The sequence below is a fragment of the Onychomys torridus genome, chromosome 18, assembly GCF_903995425.1.
Source record: "Onychomys torridus chromosome 18, mOncTor1.1, whole genome shotgun sequence".
Taxonomy (NCBI): domain Eukaryota; kingdom Metazoa; phylum Chordata; class Mammalia; order Rodentia; family Cricetidae; genus Onychomys; species Onychomys torridus.
The window spans coordinates 66014880-66038573 of NC_050460.1; the positions used below are offsets into that span (position 1 = coordinate 66014880).

Consider the following 23694-nt stretch of genomic DNA (forward strand, 5'->3'; position numbering starts at 1 on the left):
TGCACTATGGGGGCAACGTGTCACTGGGATGAGAGAGAAATGGGGATTCTTCCTCTTCAAGAGGGTCAACAACGCTAGAGCCTAGGGTGAGTCCCTCCCTTGGGGAACACAGAGACTCCTTCAAAGAAGGCAAAATGCTAATGGGCACAGGGAACTCCTCAGAGCTGAGAATCATTGAAACATCTCCAGACTTCAGCCTGAAGTATGGAAAAAGAGTCCCAGAGAAGGAAGCTTCATGGAAGGAGAAAATGTGGGACATGTCACTCATGTTGTAGAAGGAAATGTCACCTTCAGTATAGTCCACAAACACCCCCACACTCTGGGGAGCTTGTCTGAAGGATAATGGAGCCCTCCCACTGTCTACATAGGCCCAATAGCCACTACTAGATCGTCCCACAGTCCAAAACCCCTTCTCTGGACTCTCAAAGTACAGGCCTCCCCTGTCCACATCTTCCCTACAGACGCCCAGAATCCACTTGCTGCTGTCCCCATCCTTCATCTTCACCTCCCAGTAATGTCTTCCAGAGGAGATGCCTTCGGTGCCCAACACATAGAAGAGGCCATCCAGGCACATAGTGGTATCCTTCCAGGTCACACTCATCCTGTCCTGAGAGATGGCAAGGATGGGGTGGGCAGAGTCTGGATCCAGAGTGACAGACCCTGTGGGGAGAGTTTCCAATCATAGGAGGTCCTCTCCAGCCCCCAAACAAGGCCACAGCTATCCTACCTCCAGCTCAAAGCCTCCTAGCTTCTTCTGGGGGACAAGTCCCTCACAGAAGAGCCTGTGGCTCAAACCCATGGCTTGCAAGCAGGGGAAGGGAAGAGAAGGCTGACAGGGGTCCCAAGGTCACAGGGCCCTTGACAACCAGACACAGCGTAGTGTTCCCTCTGCCTCCCACACTGCCACCACTGAAGCTGTCACCACCTGAATCACCACAGGGGACTGCAGGAGAGACCAGAGCCTTGGGAAGGCCAGGAGGAGTGTCCCTAAGGAAGACAGAGGCACTCACAGGCCTGGAAGTGTTCCTTGCGCCAATCTACGAGAAAAGAACAAGATATGTGAGGGATTTCACACACTACACCTACTCCAGACAATGTGCCTCTCTGTTATACACACAAACACACACACATAAATACATACACACACAGAAAGACACACATAGACACACACACATAGAGAGACACACACTCACACACAAAGAGACACATATACACACACACACAAACATACACACACTCATAAACAGGTCCTGCTTTAGCCTTTCCATAAGGACTTGACCAATGGAGCTTAACATCCATCCCTATTAAAGGCAGAAGAGTGATGTAGTGTGCATCCTCTCACTATGCCTTGTCAGGTCCCAGACACACAACCATCCTGGAAGCTATACATTCTTGAATATGAAAATTTCCAAGACAGGGAGGAAGGGACCTGATTAAGCAGGGGGCTTGTGAGTTTGAGACCAGCCTAAGCTACATGATGAGTTAGAAACAAGCCTGAGCTACATGGTAAGATCCTGTATGAGTGTGTAGATGGCTCTACACAGTACAGTGCTTCAAGGCCATTGTTTGATCATACAGATCTTCAAACAAACAAACAAAACACCCTCAGAGGTTAAGAGCACTTGATGCTCTTGCAGAGAACCCAGGTTCAGTTCCCAGCATGCACATAGATGCTCATGATCATCTGTAACTCCAGTTCCAGAGGATTTAATACACTCATCTAGATTCCAAGAACACCAGACATGCACATAGCACACAGACATACACTCAGGCATAATATTTATACAGATAAAAATAAATACTTAATTAGATAAATAAAATTTCTTGTGAGAAGTTCTAAGTTGCACTCCGGTTCCCATGATACGAACATCACAGAAAGTCATGTGTAATTTCAAATGGATCACACATGCATCAGCGAGACTGTAAACATCCTGGAGTCAATGGACACCTGGTCTAAAGACCCAATACCTGAGCAGCAGATATTCTATAGAAGGACTCCAGCTGGGACCACAAAGCAGAACACAGAGAGGGGGGAACATCAACAGACCAGAGGACTTGGGGGAAAAAAGGAACTCAAAACTGAAACAAAAGGATAGGAACCCCAACATTTAAGAGAACATGGAACCAATGACTATCTTAGGGAGACCTGAGTCCTAAGCTGCATGGGCAGACTTCTGGAATCTTCTAAAAAGCAACAATTCTAATCCACAGGGTCATCATGGCCCTCCACAAGTCTATAATCAAAGTTTAACTTCCAGTAATCCTGCACCTACAAAATGTCCACTGAACCAGGAGTTTGCAGACTGGGCCGTTGTGGTGATATACTGTATATCCCAATAAAGCTTGTCTGAGGATGAGGGAAACAGAGCCAACCACTAGATTAGACATAGAGCCCAGACAGTGGTGGCACACACCCTTAATCTTACCACTTAGAAGGCAGAGATTAAGATTTCTTTAAGGGAGAAATTAGTTAAAAGAGATTTTTTTTCCCACATTAAAAAATGGGAAACATTTTTAAAATGGAGGGTGTTTGGTCACTGTTTGATAATATGATTGATGTTCTGAAAATGGAACAATTATATGAGATGATAATTAATGTAGATGGGATTATATAATGTCAATTAGAAATATTATTGTTTGATAATTTTTGTTTTGTCATTAAAAAGTTGGTTAATATGAGAGCAAAGATAAATGTTTTAGAAAAACCTGTTAAAACAGATCATAGAGAAATTCAGACCCAGACAGAGGAATTTAAAGGAGAACCAATCTCAGCATTGCATTATAAGGTTACAGAGAAACAATCTAAAGCTTTCAAACAGCCAAACTTCATCTATCCAGTAACTTACAGGAACTGCCAAATGCTCAAGGCTGTGTAAGAGCTGACTGGACTCCTGTGCAAATGTTAGATTTGAGGAGATTCAAAGAAGCTATAGTGTCATATGGTATGCATTCTCTGTTTGTGAAGCAGATGCTAAACTTGTGGTTAACTTGTAATAGAATTATCCCTCAAGACTGGAGAGATTTGGTACAGTCATTTTAGAGGCTGGTCCACAATTACAATGGAGGACGTGGTGGAAAGATGAGACTAAGACCATTGAACAACAAAGTAGGTTTAGAGGTATGGAAATCTCCAAATATCAACTTCTTGGAGAGGGAGATTATGCTAATGTAGAAAGGTAATCTTTATATCATGACCATACCATAGCTATATGCCACACAGCAGCTTTGAAAGCTTGGGACAGAACTGAAGAAGTAGGGGGGAAAAATTAGTCATTTACAAAAGTTACACAGGGCCCAAAAGAAACTTGCACAGATTTCTCACAAAGACTGTCTTCAGCAGTAAATAGAATGATGCCAAATTTAGAAGCTAGAAAGATAATAATTTAATTTCTGGCTTTTGAAAATGCTAATGCACAATGCAAAGGGATAATTAAGCTATTAAAGGAAGATCAGCACCCTTAGAGGAATGGATCGGAAATACAATTAATATTGGATCTCATGACCATGATGATGCTCGGATGGGAGAGGTGATTTCCAGAGGTTTGAAGAAAAATAGTAATGTCAGGTGTTTCAATTGTGGTAAACAAGGTCACCTAAAAAGGACTGTAAACAGGGTGTCCCTAGAAACAATGTTTTTTTTCAAGGAATAATGGCAATAGAATGCCCCTCCCTTCTGGATTATGCAGAAGGTGTGGTAAAAGCAGACATTGGACTAAAGAATGTAGATCAACAAGGGACAGACAAAGTAATCCTTTGTCTTTGTTGTCAGGAAACTCCCTGAGGGGCCTCTTGCAGGGGCCCTATGTCAAATACTGTTCAGTCCTTTCCTGACATCATGGAAGAAACTCCTTCCCAGAACAATTAAAGAACCTAATACCTATTGTAAAAATATCATACTGCTCTAGATGATAGAACAGCTTTAAAAAATAAAACAAAAATTTAAGGAGAAACCATAAATCAAAATTTATAAAGATTAGATTTGGAAACTCCCCAAAGTTAGGGATGGGGAAGGATTTTGTTTTTGTTTTTCAGAAAAATAAAAACAACCATCTTGAGGAATTTAAAGATGTTTGGACAAATAAGCATCCAAAGAAGAACAGAGAACTACCTGAAAAAAAAAATTACCAAGAAAAGAAATAATCTGACCTAATGCAATCTCTGAAGTCTCCAAAAAGATGATGGGATCTCACAACAATGATTCCATCAGGATGATGATAATACCACTAAGATGACAAATGCCACCCAAAGATTGGTTTTGGACTACAAACTGCTCAGGACAATTTCGAGATGGCTAGCTGAGATGATCCAGCTTCACAGACTACGCGAGCAAGGACTTGAGACAAGCCCAACATTTTCCCATTATGCAGAGACTGAACAACAAATGATACAGCTACCTCTCCCAGGACTTGACAATTAACCCAAAATTTTCTTTTCAAGATCCCCTAGAGATGCCTTCACCCCCAGACAGCAGGAAGTAAATTTAAGAAGGATACCCACATTCCCAAGAGGTGGGGTAGGTAGTTTTTGGTCATTCAATGGATTATGGATAATTGTCATTGTTTAGGATGGTTGGTTACAAGTTGTTAATTGATAATGATCAGGAAAAAAGCTAAACAAAGATTATATTCAGGGTTCTTGTTTGGAAAAAGAGGATGTAGATAAGAGGTAGATTATTGAATCTACTCTGAAAAGAAAAAAAGAGAATATGGATATGATGAGATTAAAAAGGTAAATTATTGAATCTACATTTTTTTTCTCCTTTTTTATTTACTATATTTGTGTTTTAATTTTACACATCAGCCATGGGTTCCCCTGTCCTCCCCCCTCCCTCCCCCCTTACCCCCCACTCCCTCCCATCCATTCCCATCTCCTCCAGGGCCAAGACTCCCCTGGGGATTCAATTCAACCTGGTGGATTCAGTACAGGCAGGCCCAGTTCCCTCCTTCCAGGTTGAGCAAAGTGTCCCTGTGTAAGACCAAGGTTCCAAACAGCCAGCTCATGCACTAAGGACAGGTCCAGGTCCCACTGTCTGGGTGCCTCCCAAACAGTTCAAGCTAATCAACTGTCTCACTTATCCAGAGAGCCTGATCTAGCTGGGGGCTCCACAGCATTTGGTTCATAATTCATGTGTTTCCATTCATTTGGCTATTTGTCCCTGTGCTTTTCCAGTCTTGGTCTCAGTTTTAAATATTTTACATTGGATTGGATTTTTGTATATTGTATACAAATTTGAGATTAATTTTGTTAGAATATACTACACATATATTTCTAATCTTATTTAAGGTATTGCACCTAGACAGTTTATTAACAATGTAATGCAAATTGCTAGTCCTTGAAAGTTATTATTACCAACTAATTAGGATATATGAAATGCAGGTTAATAGTCATTACACTCAATCTTGTAGTCATATTAGGTATGTTTTCAAGGTCAAACACAAATATATTTATAGATAGTCCTCTTCAAACACTTCAGAGATCTACAGGATACAGCATTTAAGATGTTTTAGTAACATAGATTCTTTCTTCTTTTTTATGACTATGAGACATGTCTGCTCCTGGCAGCACCAATCTACTCCAGAGAAGACGATGGGCATTGAAGAAACTCCTAATGAAATTTACTTTCTTTGTGGCAAAAGCTAGCCACTGGGCAAGAAAGTGACCTTACATGGGCTGCTGACAGTATGCTGTACAAAATGGACAAGCAGGACACAAAAGAAATGACTGCAGAACTTTGCCAAGACAAAGTAGAAAGGCCCTTCAGAAAATCCTGCTTCACAGATGAGTCTGTCAGATATGCTAGGCCTATAGGCCCAAGATGGATGCGCCAACATTGCAGAGAAAACTTGGTTGATTGTCCAGACAAGCCAGCTTTTTCTGTCATTTCTCACATTTTTTGAAAGTTGCTTACTTGCACTTCCTGTTTACTTAGTTAGTATTATTTCCTTCTCAGATCTCTGAGGGAGTTGAAGATTAGATGGTTATAGTTATAGAATTTTTTGTTAATGAATTCAGAAAAAAAACTCACTAAAGAGGTATAAAGTGTATAAGTTTGAAAACCACCAAAAGGTAGTTTTTGGTTGGTAATATGTTAGGATAGAAAGTAATTAGGTACATTTTAGTCTCACCAAAATAGGATAATTACCAGAGTTTTTGGTCTGAATTTGTCAAATGTTTATGGACTGGACATTGTTAATGTAACTCTTGATTATATATTTTGTATATACTTATTGTACTTATTTATATAGTTTTTTATATTAGTTATAACCTTCTTTTATTATTTTAGACAAAAAAGAATAAATGTGGTGATATATTTTGTACCCCAATAAAGATTGCCTGAGGATGAGAGAAACAGAGCCGGCCACTAGATTAGACATAGAGGTCAGAGAGTGGTGTCACACACACCCTTAATCTTATCATTCAAGAGGAAGAGATTTATCTGGATCTCCGTGAGTTCAAGGCCACACTGGAAACAGAGCCAGGCAGTGGTAGCACACACATGTAATCCCAGGAAGTGACAGCAGGGCGGAGAAAAGTATATAAGTCGTGAGGAAACAGGAACTAAAGCAGTTCAGCTGAGACCCTTTTGGGTGAGGACTCAGGCTTTCAGTCTGAGGATTCATGAAAACAGGATCAGCTGAGGAGTTGGCGAGGTGAGGTTAGCTGTGGCTTGTTCTGCTTCTCTAATCTTTCAGCTTTCACCCAAATATCTGGCTTGAGTTTTTTACTAATAAGACCTTTTAAGATTTGAACAACAGGGGTGGTAGTGGTAGCTCACACCTTTAATACCAGCACTCGGGAGGCAGAGGCAAGAGGATCTCTGTGAGTTCGAGGCCAGCCTGGTCCACAGAGGGAGATCCAGGACAGGCACCGAAACTACACAGAGAAACCCTGTCTCAGGAAAAAAAAAAAAAAAAATCAACAAGTGGGTTGGGGATTTAGTGCAGTGGTAGAGCACTTGCCTAGCAAGTGCAAGGCCCTGGGTTCGATCCTCAGCTTAAAAAAAAAAAGAAAGAAAAAGATTTGAACAATAGACCATGCTGTCACTGTTGGTGACTTACACTAGAGGACAAACCAGAATGCATTCATTGAGTCCGAGAAGGCATTCCTGCTGTGTTCTGATAGAGCCTCATCAGTGACAAGGACAGGACACTCATCTCATCCTGCCAGAGGTAGGGTGGGGACACACACACACACACACACACACACACACACACACACACACACACACACATAGAGAAAAGGATGACAGACACTGGAGAAGTTGAGGCCAGAGGAAACATGAGGATCACTGCTGTGTTAACTTTTACTGGAGAGATGAACACGTGTCTAGTCACACAGACGGGGAACCAATGACAGATGGAAGGAAAGATTCCACTGAAGAACACCTCGTGGAAACACAGAAACAATGAGTTTAATTAGGGTTCCATATAGAAGCATGAGCTATAGCTGAGCAACCACAACACCAAAGGACAAAATATCCCTCTCACCCAATAACCATTAAATGTCTACATAGATACTTGGGGAAGAACATGATCATGAGGCCCTCCCCAGCCACCTTTATCTGCCTCATAGGGAGGGTAATTGAGATTACTTAGCAGATTATGGTGCTTGCCGCCAAGCCAGACAACCTGAGTTTGAGCCCTGGGACCCACATAATGGAAAGAGAGCAAAGACTTCTGCAGGTTTTCCTCTGACCTCCACACTGATACCAACACACACACACACACACACACACACACACAGAGAGAGAGAGAGAGAGAGAGAGAGAGAGAGAGAGAGAGAGAGAGAGAGAGAGAGAATATCTTGGAGAAGGGCAGGCCCTGTGGCTCCTCTCTCCTGATGGGACCAATTTGTGCAGGTCTCCTTTGGGGAGTCACAGCTTCTAACAGCTCAAGAGGACAACAGCTACATTGTGCTGACTAGCTTTTATGTCAGCAGCGGGCATTTTCTTGATGAATGGTTGATGATTGAATTGATAAAGAAGAACCAAGCCCATGGTGGGCAGTGTCATCTCATGGCTGGTGGTCACAAAGTATATGAGAAAAGAAACTGGGTAAGCCAGGGTCACCAATACGGTACTCAGCACTCCACCACAGACTCTGCATCAGCACCTAACTCCAGATTCCTGCCCTGTGTTTCTTCCTGCCTTGACTTGCTGTGGAGATGGGCAGGAAGTGTGAGTCACACACACTTTCCTCCTTGAGTTGCCTTTGGTTATGGTGTTTCGTCACAGCCCAGGAAACTCTAAGGCACGTTTTCTGCCCAGACCATAGCATTCTACAAGAGTCACGTACCTGCATACAGCTGGGCCTTCCTCCAGGCTGTAAAGGAACATATTCTCCTGAGAACTCAATCAGAACAGCCCCCAAGAACAGTCTACTAACCTGTCCCTCCCTCCATTCTAAAGGTGAGGTTTTACCGAGGAGGAGAGAGGACTTTAAGGAGCTGGCTCCTGCAAGATGCAGAGGCAGCAGAGGATTGTGGGAAATTCCCTGGATCACAGATGGGAAAAATGGTGTTGTGGGCTAAGTTTCCCCACTGATCCGATGCTGTGTGGCTTTTTAGCTGTGAAATAGATTACTTTACTTCAAAACCCAAAACGTAATAACTGAAATAATAAAAATAAAAGTATTCTATAGTTATTCACCTTCACTGTTAATAATCAAAACCCTGCTGTGACGATTTGAAAGAAAATGGCCCCCAAAGGGAGTGGCACTACTAGAGGTGTGGCCTTGCTGGAGTGGGTGTGGCCTTGTTGGAGTAGGTTGGTCTAGTTGAATCAAGTGTGTCACTGTGGAGGCTGGCTTTGGGGTCTCATATATGCTCAAGTAACACAAACCACTTCCTGCTGCCTGTGAGTCAAGATGGAAGAACTCTCCTCAGGTCATTCTAGCACCATGTCTGCCTTCGTGGTGCCATGCTTCCTGCCATAACAATGATGGACTAAACGTCTGAACTGTAAGCAAGCCAATTAAAAGTTTTCCTTCATAAGAGTTGTCATGGTCGTCGTATCTCTTCACAGCAATAGAAACCCTAACCCAGACACTTGATGTGTGGGAAACTATGTTAGAGAATAAAATTATTCTACAATTGCCAAAAACACATTGTGCCATCAGCACTTTTTGAAAAGGTATATTTGGAGATGTGCTGGAAAAGGAGAATGTCTATAAAACATAAACAGGAAGTGAGTTCTTGGGTAAAGTGCCCAGTGTTCCTCATGTAAAATATCTCTAAAGTCAGCACCACTGTGCCAGGAGCACCCAGTTTACCATCCCTTCCCACCGAGGTCAGCAACCCAAGCCTCTGCCCATCACTTTGATCCACACCTTCAGAGATAAGGGAACAGAATCCCTGGGGGTTGACTATGGAAAGGGTGAGGTCATACTCCAGGATCTGTGACCTCATTTGCTCATAAACACTTTCTGCTGGTTAGGTTTTGTCAATTTGACACAAGGTAGAGTCATCTCAGAGGAGGGAGCCTCAATTGAAAAAATTCCCCCATCAGAACAGCTGAAAACAAGGCTGTGAGATATTTTCTTGGTTGATGGTTATTGTAGAAGGGGTCAGCACACTGTGGACAGTGTCACCTCTGGGCAGGTGGTCCTGCAGTGTACCAGCAAGCAGGCTGAACAAGCCTTTGGGAGCAGACAAGTAAGCAGCCTTTCTCTGTGGTCTCTGCTTCAGTTCCTGCTCCAGGTTCCTGCCTTGAGTTCCTGCCCTGACTTTCCTCAGTGATGGACTATGATGTGAAAATGTGTAAGATAAATAAACCCTTCTCTCCCCAAGTTCCATTTAGTCATGATGTTTTATCACAGCAAGAGAAACCTAACTGAGACATCTTCTTCAATGAAACTTAAATAATGTGGTTTGGCTCTGAGGTGCAGACAATAGTCTAGAGGTAACAGAGCCGAAAAAAATCAGCAATACAGTGGGCAGGAATTGTGGGAATAAGAACCAGGACACAGGACACATACAGGAGTCACACGTCCTCCAGCTCTGGGCTTCCCCTTCCCTGAACCTTCCTCTTCTGTCCCCCAAAGGGGTTCCCATTCTGCCTAGAGTCAAGGAAAGGACACACCTGGCCACATGTGCCAAGAAAATATGGGACATTGGGACAGTCACTCACCAGCCCTGTAAGCTGCCTTCCTCTGATCTGAAAAACAACACACAGGAGTCAAGTGAGCTACTGGGCTACTGAAGGGACACCCAGGGCTCAGGAGGATAAGCATAGCTCACCAAGCTCTTCCTGGAGTATGCCTGAAAAACAGGGAGAAGAGAGGGTCTGTGCACTTGACAGAAAAACAGGAAACACAATTGTTTCCTTGTAGTCTAAACTGCAGACCACCTGACCCCAGCACTCCAGCCATCCTCTATGAGCTTTCTTGGTCACTGACTCTGATCCCAGAACACTGCATCTTCCTGGGGACTCTGGCCCAATTCTGGGCTGCTGTCACGACTTACTTGTGGTCTCCAGCAAAGCCTCCTTTGTCTTCTGGAATGTCTCCTGCTGACATCGCAGATTCTCCCTTTCCTGCTGCAATGGCAGCTTTGCTAAATGTTCTTTTATGAGAAAACAGCATGACCCTAAGACCAGAAGTCCCATCATGGTCACACTCACGGCAAAGGCTGGCATCCAGGGAGAAGCCTGAGGGAAGAAGGGCTCTGTGGCCCAGGCAGAGAGCCAGTGAGTGGCACACCTGAGGACAGCCAGCCCAGCACACTCCAGGAAGGCCATCCGCTTCCCAAGCTCTGTAGGAGTGAGCAACAATGCTCACCTGGGATGAACATGGCCATGGCCTTCTCCTGGCCCAAGATAGGATTGAAGGTGGAGCAGGTCACATTCCCCAAAGAGCTGTCTCTCACCACCAACGTGGTCTTCATGCTGAACAGCCCTTCAGCATCTTCAGTGTGGTACTCAGAGGATGATGGGAGCTTCTCCCCTCTGGAGTCTCTCCACTGCACCTGAGGCTTTGGGTACCACCCTGAAGTCATGCACACCACACACACACCACCATCTTCTGGACCTTTGATGTGTACTTCAGGGACAGAGCCCACCACTGCAGGAGCACACATGTGAAGACTTAAAAGCCAACTTGGACTCAGGCACCCCAGGATCACCCATGTGTCTCACAAGAACCTTTCCCAGGGCACATAGGAATTGAAGAGGAAAGGCACTCTTGGGAGTTGCCCAACAGAAGAAAGATACAGAGTCTACTATGGGGAACAGAGAAGAGGCCACTCTTTTATCAACCACAAGATCTAAAGGAAACAGAAGAGATTTGATTCTGGGAGCCCTGATGTAGAAACCATCACTCCATCTTTCAATATCTACACACCTGTGACTCCCGGGATAGCAGGCCCACACCCAACTCCTCGATAGGAAAGACTAAACCCTGATGTCCTTCCTTTTCTATTCACTCATTTGTCTTGAGAGTTGATTACCAATTAATATTGACTTCTCATTGGGACATTGATCATCCTTTAACATTGACTTCTCATTGGGGCATTGATCATCCTTTAACACTGACTTCTCATTGGGACATTGATCATCATTTAACATTGACTTCTCACTGAGGCATTGATCATGAATTAACATTGACTTCTTATTGGGGCATTGATCATTATTTAACATTGATTTCTCATGGATACACTCTGACTTTTCTACCTACCCTTCTGAAATTTAAATTCCATCAGCTGGTATTTTATATGACACTGGCAGTGTCCCTGGGACCCAGAGAAATGACCAGCACATTTTGGATTAATAGATGTAGGAATGAGTCACTTTTCCTCATATAAAAATGGGGGATCAAAAGTAAATAAAAATAAAAATGATGGACCAGAGCCATGTGTGGTGGAGTATGCCTGTGATCCCAGCACTTAGGAGGAACCAACAGGATCCAACATTCATGGTCACCCTCCACTACACAGCTGACTCAAGGACCTCCCCTCATTAATTAAATTAAGGAGCCGAGTGACATGATCCCTTAGTTTCCTTCCACACACAGGTGACCCAACATCTTAGAATAGGGATCAGTTCACCAACCTGCCACCTTCAGTTCCAAGATGGCCTCTTCATAGAAGCGACCCTGTTTGAAGAAGCAGACATATATTCCACTGTCTGAAACCTGGACATTTCCAATGCGCACAGCAGCCTTGCCTTGGTGGAATTGGTCCTTCACCAGCCAGGTCCGTCCTGAATACTCAGCCATCTGCTCTTGCTTCTGCTCTTGTTGGTTCCAATAGACAAATACTGCTTCTGAGAATCTGGAGCGGAACCACCTCAACTCCTCCATATTCTCCACATTCATGACTGGAAACAGGGAGCAGGGAAGTATGGCTTCCCCACCTGGAGCAGCCACAATGGGGTCTGAGGGACCAAACACCAGGAACTCCTCTGTGGACACAGATGTACCAGTGATTTAGGTGGGAGCTGGGTGGCAGGCCTCCCAAAACAGCACAAACAAACAACAACAGTAGAAACTATCTCATCTGTCTGTGCCTGTGGCCCCAAAACCTTTCATTTAAAAAAAAAAAAAAACACTTGTGAATTCATTCTCCAGCTTGCATGCACCTGGTCACCAGGGTGCCTTTCCAGGAACTGGATCTCAGCCCAGAGTGCCAGCTTCAGTAGGTCTGAGGAGTAGATCATGCATTTGAAAAGGTCCCTGCAGGTGCTCACACCTTGCGACACACACCTCTACCTCTCTCAAAGGTAGAACTCCGTGATGATTGAACCACACCAAGGAAACTCCCAACCCCCAACCCTGAATTCAGTCACTCTGCCCACATCTTTCGCCACTGAACTATATGTGAACTTTAAAACATAGAGCAACCTGTTGCAAATCACCCTCTGCAGCAATGGAAGGATCTTTCTACTGACACTTGGAGGGGACCCGATCTGGTGTTGGTGTGGGCCCAGGGTTCTGTTTATGTCTTGCCTCAGGACAATGAAATTCCTCATTGGGTTTCTAAGTGCTGTGTGCTCTCTGTGGCTGCAATTGAAGCCCAACAAGGCAGAGACCTATTGGGCCTTCGTGAAACACTCTCTCCTTCCAGTGTCAATGGGGATTGAGAGCACAATATGGCCAGCTTTGGCAAGCATTAACATAAGCCTAGGAACTGCAGCCATGTGGTTGGAGTCTCCAGAAAGTAATGTATGGCAACTGCTTTTTCAAGTATGTATGAGAATGTGTCACCCAGACACCTTGGAGATTAAGGATAACACTGAAGATCACTGACCTCCATTCATTAACAATAGCATGCCAGCTAAGCATTTTCATTTTCACAATCCTATTCAAGCTGGAGTAGTACCTGCTTCTCAGGAGTGGCTCTGTGCAACATTTATTGGCCTCCTGAAATGCATTTAGCCCCCTTTGAAGATACCTTAAAATTTGTGAGCCTGAATGTAGCCATTATGAGACCATTAGTTCTGCTCCTTGTGAGCTGCCTGTTTTTTCTTTATGGTCGTTAGTTGGTTTTTGGTTTTTGGTTTTTGGGGTTTTTTGGGGGGGGGGTTGTGTTGTTTTTTGTTTTGTTTTACAGAGCTGCCAGCTTAAGTCATGCTGGGATCAAGAATAACGGGCCTTGGCAGTTTGTGCTCCTGGAGTTGTGTCCATGCCAATGGATGCCCACACACTCCAGAAGAGAATTTGACATCACTGCTGCCGTTGTTGCTGTTATAACAGGGACAACCACTGCTACTACTGTTTCTGGGATTGCCATTTCATAATTGGTTACCAAAGCTAGCACAGTGGAGACCCTGGCAGCAAAAGTAGCTACCACAGTTAGTTAATCTTTCATTCTATTGGGCATGACAAATGGAAATCAATAGTTATATACATTTCAATTGGCCTTGAAAGCTATAAATTTACAAACTCAAGTTCCATTTGCTCTCAGGATACCACCTTATAAGGACTCCAATTTGCAATAAGGCTCGTTAAGGAAGGGAATGGCTCAGTTGCCTTTAGCCTACCAGCTATGGGTGGGTTAGGACTTCCATTGGTCTTTTCTGTGTTAAACACACAGATTGCAAGCCCAGCGTCACTTAGAGATCTTTGGCAACAGTTAACTCTGCAACTCACACATGATTGAACCTGTATGATAATGAGTATTCAGAGACGGGTAATTCCTGGGGGGCGCTCACAAACCTAAGACAGCACACCTGTGTGGCCTGGACAGGTTCCTCCATGACAGGTAAGGTGACCTGCTGACCTCCCACACAACCTAAGTCAGAAGCTCAATTTTTAGTAAAAGGGGGGACCTAAAGGCACTGGCCCCCATTTTGGGTAACTGTTGCCTTGCTTGCTGACCTTGACCTTGATATCCTCCCTATGCTAATTCCACCCTCCTGAATGCTTAAGGGAAGTTCCTTGTCTGTATATCCTGCATAATGGGTGTTAACAGCTTAGATGCAAGATTGTAAAACATCAGAAGTGGACTTCTGCCCTCTGGGGTTCTCCCACTGTGCTATAAGCCTGTACTTAAGACCTCCTCATGTCATGGGCCTATGAGGATGCTGGACTAAAGTCTGTCAAACTGTGCAAACAGGCAAATTGCATGCTATATGAATTATCTGTCAATAAAGATCTTATTAAAAAAATAGAGCAAGAGGCTGAAGAAATGGCTGGGAGCACTGGTTACTCTTCCACAAAACCCAGGATCAATTTCTGGTAGTTCACAACCATCTATCACACTCTTTCAGACTCTGTGGGCATCAGACATACATGTGGAACACAGTCATACAGTCTGGAAAAACACCCAAACATGAAATAAAATACATAGTATATAGAGCCAAAGCAATGTCTGTTAAAAAAAAAAAAAATTCCCAGGAGCCTCAGTCAATTCTTGATAAAGAACAAAGATAGCCTGCCTCACTCTGAGTGCCCTTGGCCCTCTAGGCCTGGAGGACTGTGAAACAGGCACTGTGGGCCCCTAAAGAGCTACAGGCACTGGGGACCCTCCAAGGAGCTACAGGCATCATATGCCACCAAAGAGCTACAGGCACTGTGGGCCACCATTAGCCATGTATCACTCTGTGCTGCTCCATTTGGGTCTAATCCACTGCTGCCACTCAAGAAACCAGGACTCCTGCCCACTGTCCCACAAACCCCAACTCTGTGACCCTTTAACATGGGTCACAACTACATCCCTGCTCTGCTCAAAGCTCAGCCCTGACTCTGCATTGTCCACCACAGATCACCAGGCCCTACAGGGCTGTTCCCACCTCAGGACTTCCCACACTTGTCTCCTGCGTCTCCCTTCCAGGCTCACTCTGCTCCTACCTACCCTGGCCTCTGCAGCTCCTTACACCCCAGGCACACTGCCAGCTTCAAGGCTATGGTCCCAACTATGCTCCCCAGATATGGTGTGGCTATGGAGCTCAGGCTCACAATATTTCTGTCTTATCCTCTCCAATGCAGATGCAGACATGCTCAGCCTTGATTTTTGTTATTAACTCACTATAAAGGAAAAACTATAAAAATCCTGGATCCCAGGTATTAATGACTCTCATCCACTTCTGAAGAGGCAAGCACTTGGCAGATCTCACTCACTGGAGGGAGACATGAGAAGGAAGACCAGGACACACTCACTTGTGGACACGCAGGTAAGCAGCTGGGCAAGGACAAACAGGCAGGTGAAATGGCAGAGCAGAGCATGCTTGTAGCAATGTTCCATGTCCTCAGAGCTGGGGAGAAAAACAAGTATGACAGACCAAGACCTTTGGGCAGCAGCCAGGAGGCAGGTTCCACCCAGAGCTTGGACACAACAGCAGGGAGAGCATCATCAGGGCTGGTGTCAGCCCCACAGGACAAAACACATCCATACTATCAGGGTGAAGACCCCCACTGCCCAACACTGACAAACCTCCATGCCCGGGTTCCTCTCAGCCCTGATGAACAAGACTGAGGAGCTGGGACATCCAAGTCATCCGAGAGGAAGCCTTCCTTTCCTCCCCACCCATCTTCACCCACAGTGCAGCCAAATTCCACCCAGAAACCTAGGCCCTGCTTTTCTCAACACCTTGATGAACTCAGAGTATACACCATCACCTCAGCTCTCCATATTCCACATACTGCCTGTGATCCCCAAGACATAGAGCCTCTGTCCAGCCCCTCCCTCAGGAACAGCATGGATGCCATCTGTGCCTCTACCATTCCATAATTGTGACCAGGCATCATCTGGACAGCTTGAGAGACAGACATGTCTCCCTGAAGGCTGTGGTGCCCATCACAAGTGCCTTGCCCTGGCCTTTGGTTGTGGAGTTTGTCCACACTCAGTCCCATCCCAGTCCCTCCGTGGTTCCAGGCCATCACCCTACACTCAGCAGGTGCCACACACAACAGTCCTGCTCAGATAGGTTTACCCTCATAGCCTCTGTCTTTGATAAAGACCCTGCATGGTGTAGACAGGCTTGAAAAGAACATAATCAAACCCTCGTCTGTCCTACACCTGCTGTCTACAAGGGTGGGGGAAGTGGGGGCCTAAAGTCCTGAGAAGGACAAACTCAGGGACCTGTGAGCTGTCTCCAGGCTCAGCCACCAGGGATGTGACCTGCAGGGACTCACTGAACACAATCTCAGCTCTGGTTCCTTCCTCGGGCCCACAGGTGTCTTCAAAGACAACCTACCTGCTTCTCTTTCCTCCCATGAAGACTGTGACTTCATGGGGGACAGCTCAAGGCCTCAGGGGCCCAGCAGAAATCTTCCTCCCAGAGCTCAGCTGCTCCAAGGTGCTCTCAGAGCTCTAAGCTCGGCTCTTCCCAGTGCCTGGCTCTGGTTTCCACATCTCCTACAGGTTCGTGGTGTCTAGGCAGCAGACAAGCAGAGCCTGGCACAGCCCTCATGGGCTCTGCAGAGGCTTTGACACGGCCTGCTCCAGCAAAGCACAATCTTAGTCCTCAGAGCAATCAAACCAGCCATCAAACTGAAAGCTAAGGCCATGCCAACTGGGTGTTTCCCTCTGCATGTTTCTTTCTCTATCAGGAAGAGGAGAAAGTTCACCTCCCCACCCTACCCCTCCCCACCCCTCCCTAGACCACCCCCACCCATGCCCCCTCCAACCCTGCCTGCTGGGGAGACTCCCGAGGTCTACACATGTTATGGAAACGTCCTGAGGTGACAGGGAGAGGACAAGGACACCTCGCTGAGCCTCTATTCAGCATCAGGAGCTGGGCTGGACTCATCAGTTATGTCAACTCCTGTCACAACTGCAAAAGGAGGTGATGTCATGAGCCCTGCACTAGCCCCAGTAACGAAGATGAGGGGAGGTCGGTTTTCCAGAACCCTGTCTTCCCTGTCCCCACCCGCATCCCACCTATCCCCAGCCCAACCCCCACTCCAGGCATCACAGACTCAGCAGGAGCCGGTAAGGGACCTTGGACTCCAGGTGCCGTGATATTGCAGACTTATCTCCTCCTGGGTCCCCAGCCTATGACTTGCACGTGGGGTTGGGGGATGGGGGTGGAAGGCAATGACCAGGAGCCTGACTGGGATGTCCACTGTGTCCTCTCCCAGGGCATCGGGGTCACAGCCAGCTGCATTGACAACAAGCACTAGTGCAGAAGCCACAGGGGACTGTGCTGTGCCCCTGTGTGGAGTGTGACATGCCTGCCATCTCACCACTCAGGAGGTAGAGGCAGGATGACCAGGAACTCAAGGCCATCCTCAGCTACATAGAGTTCTAAGTCAACCTCAGCTTTGTGAACACTGTCTCAAAAGGTGGAGGGCTGAGTGAGGAGGAACACACCTTTAATAGAAGCAAGGCTGCGCAGATGGATCTGTCAGTTTTTGTACAGCCTGGTCTAAATATTGAATTCCAGGCTAGCTCTATAGAAGAGAGAGAGAGAGAGAGAGAGAGAGAGAGAGAGAGAGAGAGAGAGAGAGAGAACAATAAAAGAAGTGGGTGACAATATGACTAAGTAGACTATAAAAGCTTTGGCCACCAAGCCTGACAACCTGAGTTTGATCGTTGACTCCAGATAAAGGTAGAAGGAGAGACTTGACTCCTCTACCATCCTGTCACTCCATGTGTGAGCCATGACATGGGGCACACTGGTTCTCATTTGCCTACTCACACCCATGCACACACACACACACACACACACACACACACACACACACACAATTAGATAAAGAATGGTTTTAAGGTTTATTTTCATTCTGTGTGTGTGCATATTTTCCTGTGTTCACGTGTACATGCCTCGTGTACCTGGTTGCTGCAGAGTCAGAAACTGAAAACGTGAGCAGCTCTGTGGGTGCTAAGAAGTGAACCCTGGTCCTCTGCAAGAGCAGCAAGCACTCTAACCGCTGAGCCATCTCTCTGGACCCATAAATAAATTTTTGAATTGGGAGGTAAAAGGCTTCTCTCAAGTGGTCCTTCTTGACTCTTTCCACGCTGTCCTTTGTGACATGAAGAGGAGACCGTGGAAACAGCAGTGAGGCAGCTGTGGCAAGGAGGGCACTGGAGTGTTGGCAGGAACACCAACAGCAGCAGAAGTAACAAGGGGAAGCTAAGGAGAGAGGCCTGAGCAGAAACCACGGGGGCAGAGACACTGAGGGACAGCTAGAGTAGAGGCACAGTGAGCATGGACAGAAAGCTGGGGCAGAAGAAAGACAGACGGACGGACTTGAGAGCCAGCAAGGAGAAACTGCAGACCCCAGTTACCAGATCAGATCTGGGAGCCACAAGCTTCTAGAGTCAAGGCTGCAGGGGCTGGAGAGGCAGTTCAGAGGTTAAGAGACCCACTGCTCTTGCAGAGGACCCCCAACTCTGTAACTGACCACTCCAGCTCCTGGGCATCTGGCGCCCTCTTTTGGCCGCCATGTGTACCTGCACTCACATATGCACATAGACACATAGTCACAAACATATACATAATTAAAAATAAAACAAAATAAATCTTTCTTTTTTTCCTTTTTTTTTTTTTTTTTTTTTTTTTTTTGGTTTTTTGGTTTTTTGAGACTTTCCTGGAACTCATAGAGATCTGCCTGCCTCCCAAGTGCTGGGATTAAAGGCACTTTAATAAATAAATCTTTCTTAAACAGTCAGAAGCCCTGGCTCTCCAGGCCTGAGAGCTGCAACGCCTGCCCTGTGTGACTGTGTGACACTCACAGTGGTTGGAGCTAAGGATCCAAACTCCTGGAGACGATCTCAGGGTTTAACACCAGCGTGTTCCTGCCGCTTCTGCCAATCAAATGCTCCTGCTGGGAGCCGAGCATCTCAAAGCCATCAAGTGCAGGAACTGCTGCCAGCTGAAGCCCAGAGCAAAGGCCAGGTGTGGTATAGATATCACGCCCAGGACTCCGTGTAGACACAGAAGGATGGAGAAGTGAATTCAGGTCATCCTCAGCTGCAGTGAGTTTAAGGCCCTGTGCAGCCAGGGAGGGATTTTCTGACCATCCTGGCATGCTGGACAGCCTGGGCCTCTTCTACCACAGAGGTTCCCAGAAGGAGTGACCACAGACAAATCCCCAGGCGCATGCTCACAGGCACTTTATTCTGAACACCTCTCCTTCCTTCCCATGGTTGTTTGGTGTAAAACTGTGGTATTTGGAGGCTTAGCAATGGATAGAAACCTACCCAGGGCCATCAGATACAGAGACAAACAGAGTTAGATCTGCCCCTAAAGCCAAGTGAACTCAACAGGAGACCACCAGACTGGGACATCGATGTGGGGAGTGCTCCACTGACCTAGGAAATGAAGAGGAGATGGAGTTACATTAGAACTTCTACTTAAGATCCTTACTCTCCATTCTTTGCATATCTCTGTATTTCTTTTGTATAATCTCTGTGCTGTGGTCCATATTTGTGAGCTGTGAGTTCTAAACATTTAGTGGTAAAAGGCATTTAAAGGACCTGAAGAACAAAACATCTCAGAGTGGGACCAGCGCCTTTAGGACCCCTCAATATGCTACCCTGAGGGTATATGAAATGCTAGGTCAGGTGCTGGAGAGATGGCTCAGTTGTTAGGGATGCTCTTGCAGAGGATCCAAGTTCAGTTCCCAGCATCCTCATTGGGTGTTCTCAACCACCTGTAACTCCAGCTCCAGGGCATCCTGTGCTCAGCTGGAAACTGCACACACGAGGCATATCACAAAGATATATACACACAAACACATAAGTAAAATAAAAATAAATCTGTATATAGGTTTGTTTTTATTCTATGTATTTTTTTAATATATGCCGCTCAGGAAGTCTCAACTGCATTTCCTCAGCCTCTGCTGCCCCCTTGTGGCCAGAATGTGACAGAGTAGTCAGTCCCGCACTGTGGGTGACCACTGATTTCCCTGATAGGCACTTTGCTGAGAGATGACAGTGGTGTGACCAGTCATGGGTCCAGGAAGAAGCCCATTTGGATCTGTTGTCACTGTGATTGGGAAAGTTGGAGGAAGTAACATTGGTGACCAGAGATCCTTTCCTGCAGATTCTCAGAGCTGGGCTCCAAGGACACAAGAGGGCAGGCTAACCCAAGGCTATGGGAAACCATGAACGCACTCCCAACCTCACCATCAGCACCAGCCACAGACCAGAGATGGGACAGCCCAGTCAGCCAGCTGCAGGACCGGTCACCTTGGGCTGAACCCGCCCACACAGCACACCATGAGCCCTCTCAACCCTCACTGAGTCTGTTTCTTTACCCACATCAGGTCCTGGACAGGCCCTCCACCAATTACCTCCCACTCACACCCTTCCTGTCTTAATCCCCAACCTCCTGAGCCAAACCCACTCCACCTCCCTGAGCCATGGCTTGGGCTGCCAAGGGCTTGCTTGCTCCAGAGGCAGGGAGCTCTCTGGTTCCACAGCCCCCTATACTCAAGTGTTTGCAAAGGTTCAACAGAATGGTAGAAGGACCATCAAGAAATGCAGATAACCAAGCCCTTTGGGTCCCTAGGGGATGAAGCTTGAAGACCTTTACTGAAAGCCAAGTGTTTTTGTTTGTTTTATTCATCCTGCTAATCATGCTGACAAATTCATATATGCTTATAAATGTTTTAGACTTACAAATGCATATATTTTAATTCCTTCCTCATATTAGATGGCAGTGCGACTATTTTCTTTCCATAAAAAATAAATAACTCATCTGAATATCTTCAACTTTTGCCTATTTACGCGATTATTTCTAAATTTAAAATAGAAGATTTCAAAATTAACCTTTATTGGACCTTGTGTATCCAACAAGAACTGTTCAAGTCTATTCTTAGGGTGTGACAAATCTTCCTGGGAAAGTGGTAACCCCAAAAGCTTCCCAGCCAGGGGTCTCATAGGACAGTAATTGACACTCACCAAGTACCCCTAGGGACTAGCTCATCCATTTCCCTCAACCCTTTACCAAACACATACTCCCTATCCCAGGCTGTCCCCACCTCCTCTGCCAAATAGCATGACAATGAGAGGGACCGCCTGGCCCACTGACTTGGGGTGTGGGTACAATCTGCTCAAGGGTACACTCTGTCCTGCCTGGATCCCAGCTCTGAGGAACAGGGAGTTTCCCTTAACCATCCCCTCCTCCTAGGACAGACTTTCCAGAAGAGTCCCAAGTTGTCAAAATTTTAGCTATGTCGGGCGGTGGTGGCACACGCCTTTAATCCCAGCACTCGGGAGGCAGAGGCAGGGGGGATCTCTGTGAGTTCGAGGCCAGCCTGGTCTACAGAGCGAGATCCAGGAAAGACGCAAAGCTACACAGAGAAACCCTGTCTCGAAAAACTTAAAAAAAAAAAAAAAATTAGCTAGTGTGATGGAAGTCAACTCTCTTCAGTAACTTCTGGCCGAGGAATGCAAGCTGAGCTTGGTTCCTTTGTGTGCAGAGGACATGGAACATGCAGGGTATGATGGTCGGTCTCCATTGTCGACTGACTAGATGGCAAATGTCAGAGGAGACACACCCCGGGGAGAGTCTGTTCCCAAGGATATGTCACTGAGAAGGGAAGAGCCACCCTGAGTGTGGTCACCCCCTCCCACGGCGAGGGTCCCTAGCAGAATAAAATGGGAAGAAGCGAGCTGAGCCCCAGCATCTGCCTGGCTTCCCGACTGACAGACTTTAATCCCCTCAGGCCTTGAGCTGAAATAAAGTCTTTCTTCCTTATGTTGCATCTCGTTAGAAAGAGAAAAACAGCAAACTCTCAGAGGCTCGGGTTTGGGGGTGTTGGGGGGCTCTGAGTGAGACGCAGAAAGGGTTGCCGGTGTAGAAGTGCCCGGGGCCACCAGTGCTAGCTGACATCAGCATCCTGTTCTCCCAAGAGCAGGACACAGAGGCTGTCCTTTGTGATGACTACATGTCAAAGGAATGATCTTGGGCCTTTGGGAGGCGTTCTGAGTTGCTTTTTTTTTTTTTTTTTTAGACAAGGTTTTTCTGTGTCACAGCTCTGGCTGTCCTGGAACTCACTCTACAGACCAAGGTGGCCTCAAACTCACCGAGATCCGCCTGCCTCTGCTCCCTGAGTACTGGGATTAAAGGCGTGCACCACCACTGCCGGCTCTGAGTTGCATTTATAAAGAGAAGCCCTCTGAGTCAGTGCCAGTATAAGGCAGACCAGGACTTCGCCGTTAGGTGATGATTAAGACAAAGTGTAACCTGGCAGCTTTGACCCTCCCAAGTCTGCACTTTAAAGGGATCTGGGTCTGAGGGACACTGGCTTTTGCTGCTCTGGTCAGTTGAGTCTCTGACCAGTTGAGGGCTAAGGTAGGAAGGCCCCATGTACCCACCATTCTGCGGTTCTCATTGTCATGAGGAACCAGCACCGTGAGGTCAGCTCCAGAGCCACTGTCCTCTGACGGCCACTTCTCAGCCTCCATGAGGCCAGAGCAGATACCTCATGTGAGATGTGGGTGGGTCCTCTGTAAGGGATCAGACTGTGGAGACACAGGCCACATAAAGGCTCTCTGAAGAGGAGAAGGTCACTCAGGAACTCAGGAAGGGAATATGGCTCACATCTGTTAATAAAAAAGGCAACTCCCAGTCCTTACGAAGACTGCCGTTTCTTGATTACTCACTGTGTTCTTTACACCAGCACATTATCTTTCCATAAAGATGAAGCCACTGAGTGCAGCTGAGAGAAGAACCCAGAGGCCCTTAAACTTTTCCCACTCACAGCCCATTTCACCCCCAAGACATCTACATGACTGAGAGAATCGAAGTATATAAAATAGATATTACCTACTGATACTGTCATCCACTTTAAAATAATTCTTTGGTGTGCATCTAATTTTACCATTATTAAAGGCAAAGCCCAGCAGTGTATCTTGTACTGCCTAATCCATTCTTTCTCTTTTCCAAAGATGTATTTTTAATTTTTATGTGTATGTACCACCATGTGCATGCAGTGTCCATAGCCGCCAGAAGAGGGCATCACATCCCCTGGAACTAGAGTTACAGATGATTAAGATCTACCATGTGGTTGCTGGGAACCACACCACAGTCCTCTGCAAGAGCAGCAGTGCTTTTAACCGCTGAGCCATCTCCCCGGACCCGTTAATCTGGTCTCTTTGGATACACAAACCTGCAGCAGTCCAGAAAGATAGGTATAAGACAGGCCACCACAAGCCACACTGTCCCAAGGGAAGAGATAGCATTGAGCTACAGTAGCCTCTGGCCGGATGGTTCTCCTTAAATCCATTTAAATTATAGGAAACGGAGGAGGAGATGTAACTCAGAGATAGGGCACTTCGCTATGGGCAGTGCCCTGGATTCTGTTCCCT

The 23694-nt window shown here is 46.2% G+C and overlaps 1 protein-coding gene across 1 annotated transcript; it reads right to left on the reverse strand.

The window, feature by feature from the left end:
• Positions 1-4: 4 nt before the first annotated feature.
• Positions 5-15675, reverse strand: LOC118569444 (butyrophilin subfamily 1 member A1-like). The gene is made up of 9 exons (XM_036167191.1): positions 15591-15675; positions 12044-12394; positions 10776-11057; positions 10462-10662; positions 10237-10257; positions 10127-10153; positions 8295-8321; positions 1011-1037; positions 5-660 (listed from the first exon to the last, which is right to left on the reverse strand). Exons 1-9 carry the CDS (start codon positions 15673-15675, stop codon positions 5-7), a joined length of 1677 nt encoding a protein of 558 aa, XP_036023084.1.
• Positions 15676-23694: the final 8019 nt, after the last annotated feature.